This window comes from Ailuropoda melanoleuca, chromosome 12, assembly GCF_002007445.2.
Source record: "Ailuropoda melanoleuca isolate Jingjing chromosome 12, ASM200744v2, whole genome shotgun sequence".
NCBI classification, from domain to species: Eukaryota; Metazoa; Chordata; class Mammalia; order Carnivora; family Ursidae; genus Ailuropoda; species Ailuropoda melanoleuca.
This window is the reverse complement of record NC_048229.1, coordinates 38886618-38912025: the sequence shown is the minus strand read 5'-3', so window position 1 is coordinate 38912025 and position 25408 is coordinate 38886618. Positions and strand designations below refer to the sequence as shown.

At 39.2% G+C, this 25408-nt stretch overlaps 1 protein-coding gene across 8 annotated transcripts in view; it reads left to right on the top strand.

Annotated features, from left to right (window-relative positions):
- ZNF829 (zinc finger protein 829) overlaps positions 1–24526 on the top strand; it is a 34472-nt gene extending 9946 nt beyond the window's left edge. For all 8 annotated transcript variants that reach the window (XM_034638394.1, XM_034638391.1, XM_034638397.1 and 5 more), the window contains 3 exons: positions 11427–11553; positions 12061–12156; positions 22346–24526. In XM_034638394.1, coding sequence (XP_034494285.1) covers positions 11427–11553; positions 12061–12156; positions 22346–23325 — 1203 coding nt within the window. In that variant the 3' untranslated portion in view covers positions 23326–24526. The remainder of the gene's footprint in view (positions 1–11426; positions 11554–12060; positions 12157–22345) is intronic.
- The last annotated feature ends 882 nt before the right edge of the window (positions 24527–25408 follow it).

Below are 25408 nucleotides of genomic sequence, written 5' to 3'. Positions count from 1 at the left end.
TACGTCTCTGGTTAAGTTAATTCCGAGATAATGTATGATTTTTGGTGCTATTGTAAATGGAATGGATTCCCCCAGTTCTCTTTCTTCAGTCTCATTATTCATGTATAGAAATGCACCTGATTTCTGAGAATTGAATTTGTATCCCACCACATTACTTAATTGCTCTATAAGTTCCAGTAATTTCGGGGTGGAGTCTTTTTGGGTTTTCCATATAGAGTATCATGTCATCTGCGAAGAGAGACATTTTGACTTCTTTGCCGATTTGGATACATTTTATCCCTTTTTGTTGTCTGATTGTTGTTGCAAGGACTTCTAGTACTATGTTGAATAATAGTGGCTAGTACTGTTGAATAATAGTGGCGAGAGTAGGCATCCTTGTCGTGGTCCTGATCTTAAGGGAAAGGCTTCCAGCTTTTCCCCATTGAGAGTGATATTTGCTGTAAGCTTTTCATAGATGGTTTTTATGAGATTGAGGAATGTACCCTCTATCCCTGCACTCTGAAGGGTTTTAATCAGGAAAGGATGCTGTATTTTGTGAAATGCTTTTTCTGCATCAATTGAGAGGGTCATATGGTTCTTGACTTTTTTCTTGTTGATATGATCTATCACACTGATCTATTTGCGAATGTTAAACCACCCTTGCATCCCAGGGATGAATCCCACTTGGTCATGATGGATAATCCTTTTAATGTACTGTTGGATCCCATTAGCTAGGATCTTGTTGAGAATTTTGGCATCTGTATTCATCAGGGATATCAGTCTGTAATTTTCCTTTTTGATGGGGTCTTTGCCTGGTTTGGGGTTCAAGGTAATACTGGCCTCATAGAATGAGTTTGGTAGTTTTCCTTCTGTTGTTATTCTTTGAAACAGCTTCAGGAAAATAGGTATTATTTCTTCTTTCAGTGTTAGGTAGAATTCCCCGGGGAATCCTTCAGGCCGTGGACTCTTGTTTTGGGGGAGGTTTCTGATCACTGTTTCAATCTCTGCATAATTAAGCGGTCTGTTTAAATAATCAATTTCTTCCTGTTTCATTCTTGGTAATTTATAGGTTTCCAGGAAGGGCATCCATTTCTTCCAGCTTGTTTAATTTATTGGCATAAAGCTGTTGATAAAAGTTTCTCATGATCCTTCCTATTTCATTGGTGTTAGTTGTGATCTCTCCCCTTTCATTCATAATTTTATTAATTTGGGTCCTTTTTCTATTCTTTTGAATAAGTCTGGCCAGTGGCTTATCGATCTTATTTATTCTTTCAGTGAACCAGCTTCTTGTTCTGTTGATCTGCTCTACTGTGCTCCTCGCTTCTAATTCATTGTTCTCTGCTATAATCTTGATGAACTACCTTCTTGTGCATGGGTTAGGCCTGTTCTTCTTTTCCAGCTCCAGCTTCTTGAGGCGAGAATAGAAAAACTGCATTTTAGAATTTTGTATTCTTTTGAGTGAGGCTTGGATGGCTCTGTATTTTCCCGTTCGGACCGCCTTTGCAGTGTTGCATAGGTTTTGGACTGATGTGTTTTCATTCTCATTGGTCTCCAAAAATTGCTTAATCTGATTTTTAATTTCCTGGTTTACTCAGTCATTCTTGAGCAGGATGGTTCTTCGTTTCCAAGTGTTTGAGTTTCTTCCAAATTTTTCCTTGTGATTGAGCTCCAGTTTCAAAGCACTGTGGTCTGAGAATATGCAGGGAATAATCTCTCTTTTGGTATCAGTTGAGACCTGTTTTGTGACCCATAACATGGTCTATTCTGGAGAAAGTTCCATGTGCATTTGAAAAGAATGAGTGTTCTGTTGTTCTGGGGTGCAGTGTTCTATATATATCTATGAGGGCCATCTGGTCCAGTATGTCATTCAATGCTCTTGTTTTTTTGTTTGTTTGGGGTTTTTTTTGTTTTTTTTTAAAGTTTTTATTTATTTATTTGACAGAGATAGAGACAGCCAGCGAGAGAGGGAACACAAGCAGGGGGAGTGGGAGAGGAAGAAGCAGGCTCATAGCAGAGGAGCCTGATGTGGGGCTCGATCCCATAATGCTGGGATCACGCCCTGAGCCGAAGGCAGACGCTTAACCGCTGTGCCACCCAGGCGCCCCTCAATGCTCTTGTTTTTTTTGTTGATTTTCTGCTTAGGCAATCTGTCTGTTGCTGAGAGTGGAGTGTTGAGGTCCCCTACTATTAACGTATTTTTATCTATATGTCTCTTTATTCTGGTTAAGAGTTGACTTGTGTATCTAGCTGCTCCCCTGTTGGGGCATAGATATTTATAATTGTCATATCCACTTGTTGGATACATCCTTTAAGAATAATATAGTGTCCTTCTGTATCTCTAACTACAGTCTTTAGTTTAAAATCCAATCTAATATGAGAATTGCTACCCCAGCTTTCTTTTGAGGTCCATTGGCATGAAAAATGGTTTTCCATCCCTTTACTTTCAGTCTGCATGTATCTTTAGGTTCAAAGTGAGTCTCTTGTAGACAGCAAATGGATGGGTCATGCCTTTTTTTTTTTTAAGATTTTATTTATTTATTTGACAGAGATAGAGACAGCCAGAGAGAGAGGGAACACAAGCAGGGGGAGTGGGAGAGGAAGAAGCAGGCTCATAGCGGAGGAGCCTGATGTGGGGCTCGATCCCATAACGCCGGGATCACGCCCTGAGCCGAAGGCAGACGCTCAACCGCTGTGCCACCCAGGCGCCCCGGGTCATGCCTTTTTATCCAGTCTGCAACCCTGTGGCGTTTTATGGGAGCATTTAGGCCATTCACATTGAGAGTGATTATTGAGAGATACGATTTTAATGATGTCATGTGCCTGTGAAGTCTTTATTTCTATAGATTGTAAATTTCTCTTCTGTATCACTCTTGGAGCCTTTTTACTTTTATAGAACCCCCCTTAATATCTCATAAAGGCTGGTTTGGGGGTTACGAATTCCTTCAGTTTCTGATGATCTTGGAAGGTCCTTATATCTCCATCAATTCTGAATGACAGCCTTGCTGTATAAAGGATCCTTGGCTGCATGTCCTTCTCAGATAGAACTTTGAAAATACCCTGCCAACCCTTCCTGGCTTGCCTGGTCTCTGTAGACAGGTCTGACATTATTCTGATATTCTTCCCTCTGTACGTAAGGATTTTCTTCCCCCTGGCCACTATCAATACTGTATCCTTGAATCTAATATTTGCCAATTGCACTATGATGTGACGTGGTGTGGGCCTGCTCTAATTGACCTTGGGTGGGGTCCTCTCTGCCTCTTGGACAGGAATGCTAGTTTCTCTTGCCAGGTTAGGGAAGTTCTCAGCTACAATTTGTTCAAATATCTCTTCTAGACCCCTCTTTTTCTCCACCCCCCTCGGGAATGCCGATGATTCTGACATTGAACGTTTCATTGAGTCAGTAATCTCCTGTAATCTACATTCTTGAGATTGGATTTTTATGAGCCTAGTTTCCTTTTTAACTCTCTCTTCTATCATCCAGTCCTCCAATTCACTAATTCGTTCTTCTGCCTCATTTACCCTCGCCGTCAGAGCGTCTAATTTAGACTGCATTTGATTTATAGCATTTTTAATTTCTACCAGATTTGTTCTCATTTCTGCCCTTAGAGATTCTATATTCTTGTAATATTTTCGTTAATATTTTTTTCAACCCTACACATCTTTTTTTTTAATTTTTTTTATTATATTATGTTAGTCACCATACACTACATCCCTGGTTTCTGATGCAAAGTTCGATGATTCATTAGTTGCGTATAACACCCAGTGCACCATGCAATACGTGCCCTCCTTACTACCCATCACCTGCCTATCCCATTCCCCACCCCCTCCCCTCTGAAGCCCTAAGTTTGTTTCTCAGAGTCCATAGTCTCTCATGCTTCATTCCCCCTTCTGATTAGCCCCCTTTCTTTATCCCTTTCTTCCCCTACCGATCTTCCTAGTTCTTAGGTTCCATAGATGAGAGAAATCATATAATTCTTTTTCTCTGCTTGACTTATTTCACATAGCATTATCTCCTCCAGTGCCGTCCATATTGCAGCAAATGTTGTGAACTCGTTCTTTCTGATAGCTGAGTAATATTGCATTGTATATATGGACCACACTTCTTAGTCCAGTCATCTGTTGAAGGGCATCTCAGCTCCTTTCACGATTTAGCTATTGTGGACGATGCTGCTATGAACATTGGGGTGCATCTGGCCCTTCTCTTCACTACATCTGTATCTTTGAGGTAAATAACCAGTAGCGCAATGGCTGGATCATAGGGTAGCTCAATTTTTAACTTTTTAAGGGACCTCTCACACTGTTTTCCAGAGTGGCTATACCAACTTGCATTCCCACCAACAATGTAGGAGGGATCCCCTTTCTCCACATCCTCTCCAGCAACTGTTGTTTCTTGCCTTGTCAATTTTTGGCATTCTAACTGGCGTAAGGTGTTATCTTAGTGTGGTTTTGATTTGAATTTCCCTGATGGCTAATGATTTTGAACATTTTTTCATGTGCCTGTTAGCCATTTGTATGTCATCATTGGAAAAGTGTTCATATCTTCTGCCCATTTTATGATTTGTTTATTTTTTTCTCATGTATTTAGTTCAAGAAGTTCTTTGTAGATCTAGGATACCACTCTTTTATCTGTTGTGTCATTTGCAAATATCTTCTCCCATTCCGTGGGCCGCCTCTTAGTTTTTGTGACTGTTTCCTTGGCTGTGCAGAAGCTTTTTATCTTGATGAAGTCCACAAGTTCATTTTATATTTTGTTTCTCTTGTCTTTGGAGATGTGTCATGAAAAAGGTTGCTGTGGCCGATGTTGTAGAGGTTGTTGCCTGTACTCTCCTTTAGGATTTTGATGGATTCCTGTCTCACATCAAGGTCTTTCATCCATTTAGAGTATCTTTGTGTATGGTGTGAGAGAGTGGTCAAGTTTCATTCTTTTGCATGTAGCTGACCAATTTTCCCACCACCATTTATTGAAGAGACTTTCTCTTTTCCACCGGATGTTTTTTCCTGCTTTATTAAAGATTAGTTGCCCAAATAGCAGAGGGTCCATTTCTGGGTTCTCTATTCTGTTCCATCGGTCTATGTGTCTATTTTTGTGCCAGTATCATGCTGTCTTTGTGATCACAGCTTTGTAGTAGAGCTCGAAATCCGGCATTGTGATGCCCCCAACTTTGTTTTTCGTTTTCAACAGTTTTTTGGCGATTCAGTGCCTTTTCTGGTTCCGTACAAATTTAAGGACTATTTGTTCCAGTTCTTTGAAAAATGTCCTCGGTATTTTGATTGGGATAGCATTGAAAGTGTAGATTGCTCTGGGTAGCAGGGACATTATAACTATGTTAATTCTTCCGATCCATGAGCATGGAGTAGTTTTCCGTCTTTTTGTGTCTTCTCAATGTCAAGTGTGATTTATAGTTTCTAGAATATATATCCTTTACGTCTCTGGTTATGTTAATTCCAAGGTAACGTATGGTTTTTGGTGGTATTGTGAATGGGATGGATTCCGTTCTTTCTCTTTCTTCCGTCTCATTCTTCGTGTATAGAAATGCAACTGATTTCTGAGCTTTGATTTTGTATCCCGCCACATTACTGAATTGCTCTATAACTTCTAATAGTTTGGGAGTGGATTCTTTTGGGTATTCCATTAGAGTATCATGTCATCTGCGAAGAGAGAAAGTTTGACTTCTTTACCGCTTTGGATACCTTTTATCCCTTTTTGTTGTCTGATTGCTGTTGCAAGGACTTCTAGTACTATGTTGAATTGTAGTGGCGAGAGTGGGCATCCTTGTCGTGTTCCTGATCTTAAGGGAAAGGCTTCCAGCTTCTCGTTGAGAATGATATTTGCTGTAGGCCTTTCATAGATGGTTTAATGAGTTTGAGGAATGTACCCTCTATCCCTGCACTCTGAAGGGTTTTAATCAGGAAAGGATGCTGTATTTTGTCAAATGCTTTTTCTGCATCAATTGAGAGGATCATATGGTTTTTGAATTTTCTTTCTGGATATATCTATGACACTGATTGATTTGCGAATGTTGAACCACCCTTGCATCCCAGGGATGAAACCCACTTGGTCATGATGGATATTCCTTTTAATGTACTGTTGGATTCTATTAGCCAGGATCTTGTTGAGGATTTTGGCATCCTTATTCATTAAGGATATCGGTCTCTAATTCTCCTTTTTGATGGGGTCCTTGCGTGGTTTGGGGATCAAGGTAATATTGGCCTCATAGAATAAGTTTGGTAGCTTTCCTTCTGTTTCTATTTTTTTTAAAGTATTTATTTATTTATTTGACAGAGATAGAGGCAGCCAGCGAGAGAGGGAACACAAGCAGTGGGAGGGAGAGGAAGAAGCAGGCTCATAGCGGAGGAGCCTGATGTGGGGCTCGATCCCATAACGCCGAGATCACGCCCTGAGCCAAAGGCAAACGCTTAACCACTGTGCCATTCAGGTCCCCCTGTTTCTATTTTTTGAAATAGCTTTTGTAGAATAGGTATTATTTCTTCTTTTAATGTTTGGTAGAATTCCTCAGGAAAACCATCCGGGCCTGGAGTTTTGTTTTTTTGAAGGTTGCTTATCACTAACTCAATCTCTTCATAATTAATTGGCCTGTTTAAAAAAATCAATTTCTGCCTGTTTCAGTCTTGGTAGTTTATAGGTTTCCAGGAAGTCCTCCATCTCTTCCAGATTGCTTAATTTATTGGCATAGCGCTATTGTTAAAAGTTTCTAATAATCCTTCCAGTTTCATTGATGTTGGTTGTGACCTCTCCTTTTCATTCATAATTTTATTAATTTGGGTCCTTTCTCTATTCTTTTGGGTAAGTCTTTCTAGTGGTCTGTCAATTTTATCAATTCTCTCAAAGAACCAGCTTCTAGTTCTGTTGATCTGCTCTGCTGTACTCCTGACTTCTAATTCATTGATTTCTGCTCTAATCTTGGTCAGCTGCTTCCTCGTGCATGGATTAGGCCTGTCCTTCTGTTGCTGTTCCAGCTTCTTGAGGTGAGAATATAAAAACTGCATTTTAGATTTTTCTATTCTTTTGAGTGAGGCTTGGATGGCTATGTATTTTCCCCTTAGGACTGCCTTTGCAGTGTCCCATAGGTTTTGGACCGTTGTGTTTTCATTCTCGTTGGTCTCCCTAAATTGTTTAAATTGATTTTTTATTTCCTGGTTTATTGAGTCATTCCTGAGCAGGATGGTTCTTAGTCTCCAAGTGTTTGAGTTTCTTCCAAATTTTTCCTTGTGGTTGAGTCCCAATTTCAGAGCGTTGTGGTCTGAGAATATGCAGGGAATAATTTCAGTCTTTTGGTATCGGTTGAGACCTGTTTTGTGACCCAGAACATGCTCTATTTTTGAGAATGTTCATGGGCATTAGAATAGAATGAGTATTCTTTGGTTCTGGGGTGTAGTGTTCTATATATATCTGTGAGGTCCGTCTTGTCGAGTATGGCATTCAAAGCCCTTGTTTCATGTCAATTTTCTGCATGGGTGCTCTGTCTATTTCTGATAGTGGAGTGTTGAGGTCCCCTAGTATTAACGTGTTTTTATCTATAGTCTCTTTTTTCTGGTTAAGAGTTGGTTTGTGTATCTTGCTGCTCCCCTGGGGGGGATCTTTATTTATAATTGTCATATCCACTTGTTGGATACATCCTTTAAGAATAATATAGTGCCCTTCTGTGTCTCTAGTTTAAAATCCAATCTGTCTGATATGAGAATTGCTATTCCAGCTTTCTTTTGAGATCCATTGGCGTGAAAGATGGAATTCCATCCCTTTACTATCAGTCTGAATGTATCTTTAGGTTCAAAATGAGTCTCTTGTAGACAGCAAATGGATGGGTCATGTCTTTTTATCCAATCCGCAACCCTGTGACGTTTTATGGGAGCATTTAGTCCATTTACATTGAGACTGATTATTGAGAGATATGATTTTAATGATGCCATGTTGCCATTAAAGTCTTTGTTTCTATAGATTGTGACTTTCTGTTCTGTATCACTCTTGGGGCCTTTTTGCTTTTATAGAACCCCCCTTAATATCTCCTGTAGGGCTGGTTTCGTGGTTATGAAATTGGTCAATGACTGGCGATTCTGAAAGGTCTTTATATCTCCGTCAATTCTGAATGACATCCTTGCTCGATAAAGGATCCTTGGTTGCATGTTTTTCTCTGAAAGAGCTTTAAAAATGTCCCCCCAACCCTTTCTCTCATTTCAGGTCTGTGTAGACAGGTCTGACGTAATTCTGATACCTTTGTCTTGGTACGTGAGAGATTTCTTTGCCCTGGCCGCTTTCAATACTGTATCCTTGGATCTAATATTTGCGAATTGCACTAGTTTCATTGAGTCGGTAATCTCCCGTAACCTACATTCATGAGCATGGATTTTTCTGAGTCCAGATTCTATGCTTGTTTCCTTTGCTAGATTAGGGAAGTTTTCAGCTACAATTTGTTCAAATATCTCTTCTAGACCTCTCTTTTTCTCCACCACCTCAGGGATTCTGATGATTCTGACATTGGAACGTTTCATTGAGTCGGTAATCTCCCGTAACCTACATTCATGAGCATGGATTTTTCTGAGTCCAGATTCTATTTTAGCGTTCCCTTCTACTAACCCATCCTCCAATTCGCTGATACGTTCTTCTGCCTCATTCACCCTAGCCGTCAGAGCCTCTAGTTTTGACTGCATTTGGCTCATAGAATTTTTAATTTCTGCCAGATTCACTCTCATTTCCGCCCTTAGAGATTCTATATTCTCATTAACATTTTTGTTAATACTTTTTTCAAGTCTACACATCATCTTGACCATTGTTACTCTGAATTCCATTTCTGATAATTTGGTTATATCCATATCCATTAGTTCTGTGGCAGAGGACTCAGACTCGTTGTCTTTTCTTTGCTGCCGGGGATTTCTCCTTCCGTCATTCTGATGTGGAGAGGTTGTGGGTTTTCCGGAGCCCAAATTATTGACCGGGACCCAGGCAGTGCGCCCTTGTTTTATAGGGATCTTAGAGATGTGGGCTTCTTGATTTTTCAGTCTGCCTTCTGGGGGAGGTGCCTGCCGCATGGGTATTCAGGCAACCCTGTTTGGGTAGAGTCTCTGTGTCCCCTCAATACTCAGTGCTGTAGATGTTCATTTGTAGAGATCCAGATGTATCTTCCTGTGTCTCATGCTGATTCCATGGATGTTCAGGATGGTCTGGTACCTATCCAACTCGACTCAGGGGACCGGCTGAAAAAGCGGTCCCCTACTCCTCTGCCATTCTTAATTCCTTCCCCTAAATGAATACATTTGGGCGCGCCGGCTGTGGTAGTGGGTGTGGGGGACTGTCAGCGCCAGGCGACAGGAGGCAGGCTGCGGGCTGCGAGTGTCCGTCGGGACCGAGCACAGCTTGTTTAAGGGAATAATGAGGCACCATGGGAATGGAAATGCCAAGGCTGAACTTCCTTCTCCATCCAAAGTTGAGGTAGGTATAGTTCTTAACTGTATTATTATTAACCCCATCAAAGGAACTAATGTCTTCTGCGTTGAGCTTCCAAGAGCTTCTCGAAGAAAAGTGATGCTGGTCCCTTATTTGTACTGAAAGTCCCTCCTTTTCTTGGAGCAAGTACGTGCTGAATGGTGAGATGTATACAGTGCTTCACAGCACTTCACATACATTATGCATTTGACGCTGATGACCAATCCTTCATGCGACTCTGTGAGATGATAAAATGCCCCAAGCCTACACATCTTGACCATTGTTACTCTGAACTCCATTTCTGACAATTTGGTTATATCCATAGCCATCATTTCTATGGCAGAGGCCACAGTCTCTTCTCCTTTCTTTGCTGAAGGTTTCTCCTCCTTGTCATTCTGATGTGGAGAGGTTGCAGGGATGCACAGAGCCCAAATTATTGACCAGGACCCAGGCACTGTGTACTTGTTTTCATAGGGACCTTAGGGATGTGGGCTTCTTGTTTTTTCAGCCTGCCTTCTGGTGGAGGGGCCTGCCGCGCTTATACTCAGGCAACCCTGTTTGGGTAGCGTTGCCCCGTCCCATGCGAGGGGGGATGGGGATGGGCACAATGTGAACTGGTATTTCCGGGCTTTGTTCTCTGGCAGCTTTCCTTGGCGGTTTTCTGTGCCTCTTCTGAGAGTCAGAGCAGCAGTGGCCATATCCTAGCCTCTGTCTCAGAACAGAGAGATCGCAGTCTGCTCTCCGCTGAGCTCTCCTGGCCACTCTAACTCTGTTTCTGATGGTGCTGCTAAAAACCCCATAGCATCCCGGGATGTGCACCCCACAGCCACTCTCACAGCCCTCACTTCCAGGGCCGGCACGTCTCTATCTTTCGTGCTTCTAACGCTGCCAGCTGTCCCCGGTTCCCGTGCACGCTCCCAAGCTCCCGGTATCAGTCCGGTTCCATTGAGTGCTCCGGAGCTCCAGTTTTCAGTCTGGTTGTGTGCGCGTTCCCAGGCTCACGATCTCATTCTGCTTTCTCGCGGGTGCCGATCCACAAGTCCCGCCAGCTCCCCAGTGCAGGTGGCTACCGCTTCCCAGTGCCTAAGTGCAGCGGCTCCTTCCCACTTCCGTTTATCTTCCAATATCTGTGCGCGGATTCACGGCTCCCCACTTCATACCTCAATACTCAGCGCTGGAGATGTTCATTTGTAGAGATCCAGATGTATCTTCATGCGTCTCAGGCTGATTTCGTGGGTGTTGAGGATGGTCTGGTAGATATCCAGCTCGATTCAGGGGACCAGCTGAAGAAGGGGTCCCCTACTCCTCCGCCATCTTTTTCCTTCTCCAGTGCCAACATATAACCAGTCCGGCTGCTGGGACCACCGTCGCCCCCAATCTGGGGATGCTGTTGGGCTGCTGCTTGCAGTACAGCACCCAGAGCCCCATGTTGGGCAAAAGGACCAGGGCTGCCAGACCAGCTCCACCGCCTGCAGAAGCTCCGCCTCATCAGGGCCGGTCAGCCCCGCCGGCCCCCTACTTTTTTCTTTCTTACTTCAAGTGGTCTGTTGAAAAGTCCGCTGCGATTTTAGTTCCTGAAAATTTTTTTGCGATCCCTGTTTTCTTCCTGGAAACTTTAAGAAAGTCTGTTTTTCCTTGATATTCTGAAATTTTACTCCAAAATGTATCATAAGATGTTTTTTTAAAGTATATCACATTGTTCCCTCTTTTGGTGTTAAAGGGATAATATGGGAAGGGGGAAAGAATTCACATATATGCACACTTCACTATAGCCAGGCAGCGAGCACTGAGCTGAACGCTTGCTATTTTATGACATAGGAAATGTTTACTTGCGTGTTCCTTGATATATCCCCCTGTACACAAGAGATATGTCTTCTACTAATTAATAATAGAGTTCCAGCCCCTTCAATTTGCGTAATAACCTCTACCAGCTTCTCTGCTACCGTCTTTTTTTTTTTTTTTTTTTTTTTAATTTCCTTCCACTGTGAAAGCATGTTTGTTGTTCCAGGGGTCAATGATGTTCAGGGATGTATCTGTAAACTTCTCTCAGGAGGAATGGGAATGCCTGGACTCTGGTCAGATGAATTTATACAAAGAAGTGATGTTGGAGAATTTCAGCAACCTGGTTTCAGTGGGTAAGGATAACTGTCCCCCAGAATTCAGAGTCTGCCCTTGGGAATGTCTCTTTTCTCCATTTTTTTTTTAAAGATTTTATTTATTTATTTGATGGAGAGAGAGACAGCCAGTGAGAGAGGGAACACAAGCAGGGGAAGTGGGAGGGGAAGAAGCAGGCTCCCAGCAGAGGAGCCTGATGCGGGGCTCGATCCCAGAATCCTGGGATCATGCCCTGAGCCGAAAGCAGACACTTAACGACTGAGCTACCCAGGCGCCCCTCCTTTCTCGATTATTAATTATTTGTTTCAAGTAACCAGCTAAATTTCTGCTCCCTGTTTCTCAAGGAATGGTTTGAGTTAGAATGGAATGGAAGAATTTGGAAATGAGCAACTCCAATGAGCTGAAGCTTCATCTTCCTCTTTCTGTGGTCCTTCTAGTGGCATTATTTTCTTGATCACCAAGGGAGTGGATCTGATTTCTGGGACACCCACAGCATAACAATGTCCCATGTCTTTTCTTGTGATCAGGACTTTCCAATTCTAAGCCAGCTGTGATTTCCTTATTGGAAGAAGGAAAAGAGCCCTGGATGGTTGAAAGAGAGCTGACAAGAGGCCTTTGTTCAGGTGAGGAGATAATAGGTAACGATTTTGTCCATTTTTTAATTGGGTTGTTTGTCTTTTTATTATTGAGTTTTGAGTTATATTCTGGATACAAGTCTCTTATCAACTATATGATTTGTGAGTATTTTTTCCCATTTAGTGAGTGTGTTTTCACCCTCTTGATTTTGTCCTTTGAAGCACAAGTTTTTAATTTTTACAAGATCCAGCTTATCTATTTTTTCTTTGATTGCATGTGCTTTTGGAGTGAGCTTCTTTAAGTTATGACCCTTCATAATTAAGTTTATTAATATCTTCTGGAAGTAGGAAAATATTTCACACTTAACCCTATTATTAGGTGAAATTTTTTTGTCAGTTATATCTCAAAAAAAGTTACAAGATAAAACAACAAAAAAAGCTTTTCTCAACTGTAAATACAACTTTAGTTTTACGATATAGCCATAAGATAGAATAAACAAAGAACTAAAGAACTCACCAATGCAGATCTCCCAAGATTTTTTTTTCCTTTCTAGGAGGCATGAAATATTATAAACAGCCCCACAGGGAAGATAATCCAGATTCTCTGTCATCTCACTTAACAGAGAATGAAGGGATCCCCAGATAATTGGAACAGATTTCCATTATTTCTGTAGAAATCACCATAAAATCAGATTCCTAATCACAATAACTTACCAGGCTTGCACAAAACAGAACCAAAACTAGACTTAGCCCAAAAAGAAAACCCAGAATGCATTAAAGAGGGTGTAGTGGAGACAAAGTGAATGAAAGTAGAGTTTTATTGCTGCTTGGGATTTACTGAGGCAGTCAAGAAGAGAAGAGTGCTGGGAGTTAAATAGCCTGTGAGGTACACTTTTGGAGTTACACACTTTATTGCCTCCTGCAGGTAAGTCCATTTGGACAGCTCAGTAGGACCTTCAAAATTGTCAGATTATAACATTTTCAAAAACTTTTCAGAAGTATAATTATTCAAAAGTTAAATATGACTCTTCTAAATATATGATAAGCACATTTGAAAGATTTATTTAGCTTGTTAATAAGAGAACCACAGGAGTGGTAAAGCTGGTTCAAGTTGTCTGGGAAAGTCTGAGTTTATATTGTCCGGGAAAGAAAGAATACAGCAGTCATATCACTAGCGTGGATACGAAAACTAGTTACTGTCTTACAGAATAATAAATTTGTAACCTTCAGGCTGTCTTTTCACCAGACAAGTCATTTATAACTGTTGTTCTCTTTAGAAATTTTTTGTTCTTTGTTCAGTTACTTTCTAGATTTTTCAAGTAGATTGTGTTGCTATTGTGAGCATCTACAATTTTCTAATTGGTATTGTTGGTACAGAGAAATACTATTAGCTTTTTTTTTAACCTGTGAAAAGGAGTTTAATTTTATTAGCTATCAGGGAAATGCAAATTAAAACTGCAGTGAGATACCATTATGTCACCTGCAACATGGGCAAAAATTTAAGTCTGATGTTAGTAAGGATAAGAATGTGGAACAGCACCCTCAGGCTGCTGGTAGGGTGTAAATTCTTACAACTGCTTTTTTTCCTTTATCTTTCTTTTTAAATTTAATTGTGAGGGGCACCTGGATGGCTCAGTTGGTTGAGCTTCTGTCTTTGGCTCAGGTTGTGATCTTAGGATCCTGGGATCAAGCCCCATGTCCAGCTCCCTGCTCTGCAGGGAGTCTGCTTTTCCATCTCTCTCTGCCCCTCCCTCCCTTCCCTCCCCTCATGCTCGCTATCCCTCTCTCTGTCTCTCTTTCAAATAAATAAAATGTTTAAAAAAATTCAATTGTGGTAAGATCATTTAACATGAGATCTACCTTCTTAATAGATTTTTAATGGTATAATACAGTATTGTTACTTTAGGTACAGTATTGTAAAGCAGATCTCTAGCACTTATTTGCCTTGCATAATTAACGCTTTATACTTGTTGATTAGCAACTGCTAGTTTCCCTATAACCCCATCCCTTGTAACCAAACACTCGTGGTAACTACTCTTTTGCTTCTATGAGTTTTGCTCTTTTTAGATATATCAGATAAATAATGCTGTATCTGTCCTGTAACTGACTTATTTCATGTAGCATAGTGTCTTCAAGGTTCATCCATGTTGTCACATATGGCAGGATTTCCTTCTTTTTAAGGCTGAATAATTTTCATTGTAAGTATATGCCACATTTTCTTTATCCACTCATCCATCTGTGGATTTAGGTTGTTTTTACACCTTGACTATTATGAGTAATACTGCAATGAACACATGAGTGCTAATATCTCTTCAAGATCCTGATTTCAGTTCTTTGTGGTAAATACCCAGAAGTGGGATTGATGGTCATATGATAGTTCTATTGTTAATTTTTTAGGAACCTCCGCATACTGTTTTCCAGAGGGCTGCACCATTTTGCATTTCCACCAATGTGTACAAGAGTTCTAATTTCTTTGCATCCTCACCAACATTTAACTGGTTGTCTTTTAGTCTGTTTTAATGACAGCCATCCTAAAAGTAATAGGTGACATTTCTTCATGGTTTTGATTTGTGTTTCTGTAATGATTAGAGATTTTGAACATCTTTCATATACTTCTTGGACATTTGTACATTTTCTTTGGAAAAATGTCTACTCACGTTCTTAACTCATTTTTTAATCAGGTTATTAGTTCTTTTGCTTATGTATTTTAGAAATTAACCACTATCAGATACATGGTTGGCAAATATTTTCTCCTGTTCCATAAGTTGCCTTTTCACTCTTTTGTTTCGCATTTGATATAGTCCTGTATGTCTGTTTTGTTTTTGTTGTCTTCCTTTTGGGGTCATATCCTGAAATCATCACTAAGACCGGTGTCATGAAACTTTTCCCTTATGTGAAGTTTTACAGCGTCAGGTCTCATATTTAAGTCTTTAATACATTTTGAGGTGATTTTTCTGTATGGTATAAGATAAGGGTCAAATTTCTTTCTTTTGCACGTGAATGTTCAGTTTTCCCATCATCATTTGTTAAAGAGACTTTCCGTTCTCTGTTATGTGGTCTTGGCACCTTTGTTGCATATTAATTGACTGTATACATGAATTTATTTGTTCTGTTCTATTAGCTTATATATATGTCTTTGTGCCAGTGCCATACTGTTTTAATTACTGCAGCTTTATAATATATTTTGGAATCAGGAAATGTGAAGCCTCCAGCTTTGTTGTACTTTCTAAAGATTATTTTGGCTCATTGGATTGTTTTTTCTGTTTCTATAGAAAATGCCATTGGGATTTTGATAGGGATTACACTGAATCGATGATTGTTTTGGGAGTATGGACGTTTTTACAATATTCTTCCAATCCATGAACACGTAATATCTTTCTGTTATCTTGTGTATCTTTAATTTCTTCCATCAGTGTTTGTGGTTTTCACTGTACAAGTCTCTTACCTTGTTGATTATATGTGTTCCTAAGTATTTTATTCCTCTTCCCTTTGATGCTATTATAAATGGGGTTGTTTTTCTAATTTCTTTTTCAGGTTATTGTTAGTGTAAAGAAACACAACTAATTTTTGTATATTGATTTTGTATCCTGCAACTGCAAACTGAAAACCTAATTTATTGGTTTATAAGTTCTAACAGTTTTTACATGAAGTCGTTAGAGTTTTCTGTATACCAGATGTAGAGGTGGCAAGAAGTGGGCGTTTTTCCTTCATGATCTTAGAGGGAAGGCTTTCAGTTTTTCATCGAGTATGATATTAGTTGTGGGCTTTTTATATGTGGCCTTTATTATGTTGAGGTCATATCTGTGTTATGCGTTTGTTGAGAGTTTTTCATCATGAAAAGGTGTTGAATTTTATCAAATGCTTTTTCTGCGTCTGTTGAGATGATCATGTGATTTTTATCCTTCATTCTCTCTCTCTTTAAGATTTTTGTTTATTTATATGAGAGAGAGACAGAGCACGAGTCAGGGGAGAGGGAGAGGGAAAAGCAGACTCCCCACTGAGCACGGAGCCAGAGGCAGGGCTCGATCCCAGGACCCTGAGAACATGACCTGAGCCAAAGTTAGATACTTAAACCTACTGAGCCACCCAGGCACCCCAATCTTTCATTCTCCTAATGTGGTGTATCACGTTAATTGATTTTTGCATGTTGGATTATCTTTGCATCCCAGGGATAAATTCCACTTGGTCCTTTTAATGTGCTGTTGAATTTGATTTACTAGTATTTTGTTGAGAATTTTTGCATCAGTATTCATTAGGGAATTGGACTGTTGTTTTCTTTTTTATGGTGTTTTTGTCTGGTTTTGGCATGAGGGTAATGCTGAATGTGTTCCCTTCTTTTCAGTTTTTTGGAAGAGTTTTAGGATTGGCAACCCTCCTCCACCCCCAGATGGGCATTATTATTATTATTTAAATGTTTGTAGAGTTCACCAATGAAGCCATCTGGTCCTGGCTTTTCTTTGTTGAGAGATTTTTTTTTGTGAGTTAATGTCCTTACTAGTTATAGGTCTATTCAGACTTCCTGTTTCTTCATGATTCAGCTTTGGTAGATTATATATTTCTACGAATTTATCCATTTCTTCCAGGTTATCCACTTTCATGGTATATAATTGTTCATACTAGCCTCTTAATGATCCTTTTCATTTTTGTAACGTCAGTTGTAGTGTCTCCTTTTTCATTTTTTATTTTATTTATTTGAGTTTCCTTTTTTTCTTACTCTAAGTTTATCAATTTTCTTTTTTTCAGTAAACCAACCATTAGTTTCATTGATCTTTCCTTTTGTTTCTCTATTCTGTTTATATCTGCTCTGATCTTTATTATTTCCTTCTATATGCCAACTTTGGGTTTAGTTTGTTTCTTGAGGTGTAAGGTCGTATATTTGTGATTTTTCTTCTTTTTTAATGTAGGAACTATAAACTTCCCTCTTTGTACTGCTCTTTCTTCATTTCATAAGTATGTTTTTGTTTGTCTCAAGATAGTTTCTAATTTCTCTGTTTCTTTTTGACAAATTGGTTGTTCAGTAGTGTATTGTTTAATTTCAACATATTTGTGAATTTTCCAGTTTTCATTCTGACATTGATTTCTGGTTTCATTCACTGTGGTCAGAAAATATACTTCGTATGATTTCAATCTTCTTAAATTTCTTAAAAGACTTGTTTCGTGACCTAACATATGATCTGTCCTGGAGAATATTCCATGTGTGCTTGATAAGAATATATCCTGCTACTATTGAGTGAAATGTTCTATATAGGTCCGTTAGGTCCATCTGATCCATGGTAATATTCAAGTCACTGTTTATTTTCTGTCTGGTTGTTTTATCTATTATTGCAAGTAGGCCATTGATGTATCCAATTATTTTTGTCTGTCTCGCTTTGGTTTTGTCAGTGTTTGCTTTATATATGTAAGTGCTTGGATGTTGGGTGTGTATATATTTATAATTGCTGTATCTTCGTGGTACTCACCAGGAAGACCCTTTTATCATTATATAATATAATGTCCTTCTTCATTTCTTGTGACTGTTTTTGACTTAAAGCCTGTTTTGTCAGATATAAGTATAGCCATCCTAACTGTCTTTATTTATTTATTTTTAAAGATTTTATTTATTTATTTGACAGAGATAGAGACAGCCGCAAGAGAGGGAACACAAGCAGGGGGAGTGGAAGAGGAAGAAGCAGGCTCATAGTGGAGGAGCCTGATGTGGGGCTCGATCCCATAATGCTGGGATCACGCCCTGAGCCGAAGGCAGACGCTTAACCGCTGTGCCACCCAGGCGCCCCCCTAGCTGTCTTTAGGTTACCATTTACATGGAATATCTTTTGTCATCTCTTCACTTCAGTCAATATGTGTGTCCTTAAATCTAAAGTGAGTCTCTTGAGGACAGCATGTAGTTGGATCTTGTTTTATCCGTTCAGCCACTATGTCTTTTGATTGGGAAGTTTAATCCACTTATGTTTAAAGTTACTATTGATAGGAAAGTAATTACTGTTGCTTTTTATTTGTCATTTTTCTGTTCTTGTAGTCCTTTGTCCCTGTTTTTCTTTTCTTCCTTTTTGTTTCTTTGATTTTTTTTTGTATTGATGTGCTTTGAGTCCTTTCTATTTTTCTTTTTTATAATCTCTGTATTTTCTTTGTGGTAATCCTGGGACTTTCATAAAATATCTTGTAACAATATGTTTAAAGCTGAGAACTTAATTTCAATCACATATAAAAGCACTTACTTCTTATTCCCCTATATATTGTGTTACCAGTGTTATAATTTAATCTATTCATAGTGTATCCATGAACACATTTTTATTTGTAGTTGTTTATAATACTTTTGCCTTTTTACTGTTATACTAGAATTAAAAGTAATTTACTCTTCAGTGTTACAATATTACAGTATTCTGCGTTTGTCTATATATTTGCCTTTACAAACAGGATTTTATACTTTTTTATTCCCTTATGTTGCTGTTTACCATCCTTTCTTTTTGGGCTGAAAAACTTTCTTTAGCATTTCTTATAAGGCAGGTCTAGTGGTGATGAATTCCCTCAAGTTTTGTTTGTCTGGGAAAAGTCTTCTCTCTCTTTTGTTCATGAAGAACAGTTTTTCTGGGTATAATGTTTTTGAGTGACAAGGTTTTTTTCTTTCACCACTTTGAATATATCATCCTGCTCCCTTCCAGCTGAATAATCTGTTCCTAGTCCTATGAGGGTTCCCTTGTATGTGACAGTTTGTTATCTCTTGATGCTTTCAAAATTCTCTTTGCCTTTGAAGTTTTTATTTTATTTTTTTAGTAATCTCTACCCCCAACATGGGGCTTGAACTCACAACCCAAAGATCAAGAGTTGCACAGTCTTCCAACTGAGCCAGACAGGCACCCCTCTTTGCCTTTGACTATTGACAAAGACGTTATAATAATGTCTCAGTGTGACATAATGTGTCTCAGTGTGGATTTCTTTGTGTACATCTTTTTGGAATACTTTGTCTGGATGTCCATTTCCTCCCCCAGATTTGGGAAGTTTTCATATATTACTAATTTGATTAAGTTTTCTTGTTCTTTCTCTCTTCTGCCCCTAACTCCCATGATGTGTATATTGGACCATTCCTTGGTGTCTCATAAGAACCTTAAGCTTTCTTCACTGTTTTTTCTTTTCTTTTCTTTTTGTTTCTTTGATTGGATAATTTCAAAAGACCTATCTTTAAGTCACTGATTCTTTCTTCTGCTTGCTCTAGTCTGTTGAATGTTGAATCCATTTATTGAAATTTTCAGTTCAGTTATTGCATTCTTCAGCTCCAAGAGTTCTGGGTTTTTTTGTTTTGTTTTCTTTTTTTTTTTTATTTTTTATTTTCTTTCTCATGGCTGGAATTCTCACTTTCTTCATGCTTTGTTCTCCTGAGCTCATTGAGCATTTTTATGCTGGTTATTTAAAATTCTCTGTCAGGTAATTCCTCTACCTACATTTCATTAGGGTAATTTTTTGGAGCTTTATTTTGTTTCCTTGTTTGGATTATGTTTTCCTATTTCTTCATTTTCTTTCCTTGATTCTTTGTGTTGGTATCTACATGTTAAAAAAAATGCAACTTGTCCTGTTCATTATGGATTAGTCTCATAGAAGAGAAGACCTTCACCAGTTAGAGCCTCTGTGAGCCTCTCAAACATTCATACTAGTCTAAACCACTGTCTTTATTAGTTACCTCCAAGTGATTAGAGTATGCCAAGTCCCATCAGTGCTCTGAAACAAGCACCAATTCCTCATGTAGCTCCTGAAGAAATTAGAACATTGGATGTGTAGTCCAATTTCTTTCCCTTTCCAGAAAGAATGTGGGAACTGGAGTGTTTTGCCTGCCAGCTCTGCTCTGGAATGGGGAAAGGGCTATGGCAAGTGTTTGCATGCTAGTTGAAATCACCTTCTTTGTTCTCAGTGGCTCCCAGGTGTCTAGAATATGCCAGGTCCCTCCAGGGCTCCAAGATAGAAGCCAGATCCCTCCAGGGCTCCAAGATAGAAGCCAGAGAGGTGAAACATTTGATGCACTCTTTCCCTCCATAGGAAGAAACTGGGAGCTGGGGTTTTTCTCCTACTTGGTGTGTATTAAACTAGGGGAAGACCTGTGGTGCCTTCCTGCTAGTTTAAATTACCCCCTTTGTTTTCTGTAATCCCTGGGGGTCCACTGTGTGCCAGGTCCTGAGATAGGTGGGATAGAAGCCAGTCCCTTGGATAGCTCCCAGAGAAGTTAGAAAATTGGATGCATGGTCCAACTTTTCATCCTCAAGGAGATGGTGGGAGCTGGAGCTGGAATTTTCCACCCATTCATTCTGCACTAGGCCAGGAGAAGGAGCTGTGGTGAGTTTGTGTGCTAGTTCAAACTACCTTCTTTGTTCTTGGTGGCCCTCAGGTATCTTGAATCTGCTGGGTCCCATCAGCACTCTGAGACTGGTAAGACAGAAGCCAGTCCCTTAGGAAAACCCCAGAAAAGTTGGAATGTTTGACACACAGTCCACCTCTTTCCTTCTCCAGGGAGAAGCTGGGAGCTGAAGTTTTCCTCCCACTCACTCTGCATTGAGCAGGGAAAGGAGCTGTGGTGAGTGCCTGCATGCTAGTTCAAACCAGTGCTTTTGTTCTCTCTAGTCCCCAGGGGCCTGGGGTATGCCAGGTCTAATCAAGGCTCCAAGACGGTCAGTTAGGCAGCACTCAGAAAAGTTGAAACATTGGATGTGGACTCCAACTTTTTGTATTCAGGGAGAAGCTGGAAGCTGGAGGTTTCCAGTAAGGAAATTGCTATGGTTTGTGAAGATCCGTGCCAAGAACTAGGAACAAAGGCCAGATATATTCTTTATTTTTATCACAATTATATATATTTTCTGTTAATCTTTTGTTCTCAGTTCAGTACCCATAGCCACAGCTATGCCTGATGTTCCTGAATCCAGATTCCCTCTGGTTCCATTTTTCTATATTTCTAGTTTTCTGTGAGAATAGGGAAGTATAATCCTGTATGAGAATAAGGGAGGGGATCCTAGGGGTCTCACTACTAATACAGTCTTTGAATTCATTCTTCAGCTTTCAGCATTCTTTGTGTCCCCCACTATTAGAAATGCCTGATGCCTCCAATTCTTCTGCATTTTGGGGATCTGCACTATCAGTGCTGTGGAATTCATCCACTGCAGGTTCAGTTTGACTTTCTCTGGTCTGCAGACTCACTTATCACTCATTAATTGGCTTTCTAGCTTCCAGATTTTATTGCTACTGTCTCTTCTCCAGTATTCACTGTCCTGGTGAGGTTTTTTCTTTCCTCTTAGTAAGCTTCTACTGTAATTTTCCTGTGGATTCATGAACAAGCAATGAAAAACTCATAGGTTCAGTCTATCACTTTTAACAGAAATTGCCCCCCTTTTTAATTAAAAGTATAGTTGACACTTTTAGAGGTTCCATATGTATGAATTCACCTACTTACTAAAATTTGTAAACTCAGAATCAATACTTGCAGTGCTTTCATGCAGAGTGACAAGAAATGTGGACATGAGTACCTCTCTTTTTCTCACAGAGTATATGTCATTCTTACTCTCTTTTCCTCATATTTAGGCTGCCTCCCTTCTTAGTCACTGCCATGAGAGAGATTCCATTCCTCTCTCTCCCGAAGTCAGCATCAAAGAATTCCCAGGCAAACTGTTTTCAGTGAATCCCCAATATATCAGGCTCTAGCCATAGAATTACCTGCCTACCATTCTTGCCAGTTTCATTCAGCACCTTAGACTAGGGAATCCCCCAATGTGGATTTGCCAACAACACACCCTTCGCACAGTCTCAGACTGTACCCCACCCATTTATACATTTCAACCCATTTATTCCTCGATAGTCTTTTTATGTCAGTCAATTACCCACAAATTACAAGATATACAGTATGATGCTGTTTGTGAAGTTATATGCTTATAAACATGTATATATATTAGAATCACTGTAAAATACCGAGGGTATCCCTGAATAGGGTATATATATGGAAGTTTCAGGTGATTCTGATTCACCTCAGAATTTCAGGATAGGGGTCATTTATTTCCCTAATCACCCTCTTCAATTTCCTCTCTTGGCTCTCCTCAGTGTCCACGCTTTTGTTATCAGTTTTGAAAATTGCTTAGCCATATTTGAGAACTGTTTAAGTATTTACTTTCCCAGATATTATTTTCATCTTAATCTTTTTTCTTTTTTAGAAGTTTTAACCTCTCCCAAGATAGGAAAAATGAACACACACATTTTTATTTTCTTTCAGATCTGGAATCTATGTGTGAGACCAAGATATTATCCCTAAAGAAGAGACATTTTAGTCAAGTAATATTTACCCATGAAGACATGCCCACTTTTATTCAGCCCACATTTCTTACTCCACGTCAGAAAACTGTTAATGAAGAGAAACCCTGTGAATGTAAGATATGTGGAAAGGCCTTTAATCAGAACTCAAAATTTATTCAACATCAGAGAACTCATTCTGCTGAGAAAAGCTATGAATGTAAGGAGTGTGGGAAGTCCTTTAGCCGTGGTTCACTTGTTACTCGACATCAGAGGATTCACACTGGTGAAAAACCCTATGAATGTAAGGAATGTGGCAAGGCTTTTAGTTGTAGTTCATATTTTTCTCAGCATCAGAGGATTCACACTGGTGAGAAACCCTATGAATGTAAGGAATGTGGAAAAGCCTTTAATTATTGCTCAAACCTCAATGATCATCAGAGAATCCACACTGGTGAGAAACCCTATGAATGTAAAGTATGTGGAAAAGCCTTTACTAAGAGTTCTCAACTTTTTCCACATCTGAGAATTCATACTGGTGAGAAACCTTATGAATGTAAGGAATGTGGGAAAGCCTTTACTCAACACTCAAGGCTTATTCAGCATCAGAGAATGCATACTGGTGAGAGACCTTATGAATGTAAGGAATGTGGGAAGGCCTTTAGTAGTGCCTCAACACTTACTAACCATCACAGAATTCATGCAGGCAAGAAACTCTATGAATGTAAGGAATGTGGAAAGGCCTTTATTCAAAGCTCAGAACTTATTCAACATCAGAGAATCCATACAGATGAAAAACCTTATGAATGTAATGAATGTGGTAAGGCTTTTAATAAAGGCTCAAACCTTACTAGACATCAAAGAATTCACACTGGTGAGAAACCCTATGACTGTAAGGAATGTGGAAAGGCCTTTGGAAGTCGCTCTGACCTTATTCGTCATGAAGGAATTCATACTGGGTGAAAGATAAGCCCGGATGATAATCTTTATAATAAAATCTTATAAACAGGTAATGGAAAAAAAATAAAGCAGTGTAGTAGTTTTTTAGGTTACTGTAACAAAGTACCAAGTACCCCAAAATTGGGTGGCTTAAAACAACAGAAATGTATTCTTTCACAGTTTTGGAGCTTTGAAATCCAAAATTAAAGTTGTTGGTAAGGTTGGTTCCTTCTGAGGACTCTGAGGAAGAATCTATTCCATGTCTTTCTCCTGACTTCTGGTAACAGCAATCTTTGGCATTCCTTGTCTTGTAAATGCATCATTCCAATGTCTGCCTCCATCTTTACATTGCATTCTCCCTGCATATATCTGTCTCTGTCTTGTGTAACAGGAGACTTACAAGGACATCAGTCTTATTGGATTAGGGCTCACCCTAATGACCTTATCTTGATTACATCCACAAAGACCTTATTTCCATGTAGGATCACATTCACAGGTGCCAGAGGTTAGGGCTTCAACATATTTTAACCCATAACACTGTTAACATTGTTTTTCTAACATATTTGTAATTTTCTTTTATACATAATTTATTGAATATATTTCAAAATGTAAATTCAAGGTTTAAGTTAAACGTCCCTTCCTTCCATAAAAGATTCTGTCCCAAACTACTTCTTAAATAATTCTTTCCTCCCTGTTGTTTTATGCTACTTCTTGGTTATATATTTGAGTTGAGTTTATGTTAGCTTAGTTTTAGAGCCATCTTTTCTGTTGCTCTAACCCATAGATCTGTTTCTACCAATACTATACTGTAAGTTATGTTACATAGGCTATCTTCTAATTCCTGGCAGAATTATAACTTTGTTTTTGAAGGCACCTCTATTCCTTTTTCCTTTTGAAACACTAAAGTGTTCATGTTATTAAAAAAACAAAAAAACAACCCCCCCCACACAATGAAAAAAATGGGTTATTTGTAAGCCTCCCAAAAGGAAATTACTACTTTCAAATTATACAGCATATCCTTCCAGACTTTATTGTAATCATGATGTGCATGCTGACCCATAACCTGCTTCTGTCATGCTACTATTTCAGTAAGTATAGATGTTTATCATTCTTTTTAATGGTATCATAATCTTTTCTGTGGTAGATTATCATTTTGCTAAATATTACTGACATACTTTATGGTATTCACTGAAATTTTACAGTTATAAAAGTTGCTGTCTAAATACAAAGTTAGTGCTTTGTTTTTCTTTAAAAACATTACATTTCAATCTCAAAATAACTGATCAATATTTTCTCCTTTAGAAATATTGCCAATAGTTTCAGTCCCATCATTGTAATCACTGTTATCCGTTTTTTCTTTATCCTTCCAGACCTTTCTTTAAAAACTATTTTTGCTTACAAATGTGTGCACACATAACCAAATACATAAATATTTGCAATACTTGTAGAAAAGTTAGTACTGCTTTATAATTGTGTGTGTGTGTGAATGTACATATGCACATACACACTAATGTATTGGATTGCTGTGAGGATTAAATGAGTTAAGAAATGTAAAATGAGGGGTGCTTGTGTGGCTCAGCTGTTTGGGTCTCTGCTTTTGGCTCAGGTCATGATCCCAGAGTCCCAGGATCAAGCTCTGCCCCTTATCCCTCTGCCCCTTACCCTGCCCATGCCTCCCCCCTTGCTCTCTCAAATAAATAAATAAAATCTTTAACCAAAAAAAAAAAAAAAGAAGAAAAGAGAAATGTAAAATGAGGGATACCAGGGTGGCTCAGTTGGTTAAGCGTCTGACTTGATTTCAGCTCAGGTCATGATCTCAGGGTCATGAGATCAAGCGCCGTGTCAGGCTCCATGCTTGGTGAGAAGACTGCTAGGAATTCTCTCCCTCTGCCCCACCTCCCCTGCTTGAGCTCACTCTCTCAAAAAAAAAAAAATGTAAAATGCTTGGGATTGTTAATAACATATAGTAACTATCTAGCAGATGTTATTTAATACTAGTACTAGTACCTCCACCACTATTATTATTTGTAGAAATGACTTTAACCATGTCATACACCTTAATTGACATCAAAGAATTCATAATGAGAAAGACCAGTGGGTGTAATGT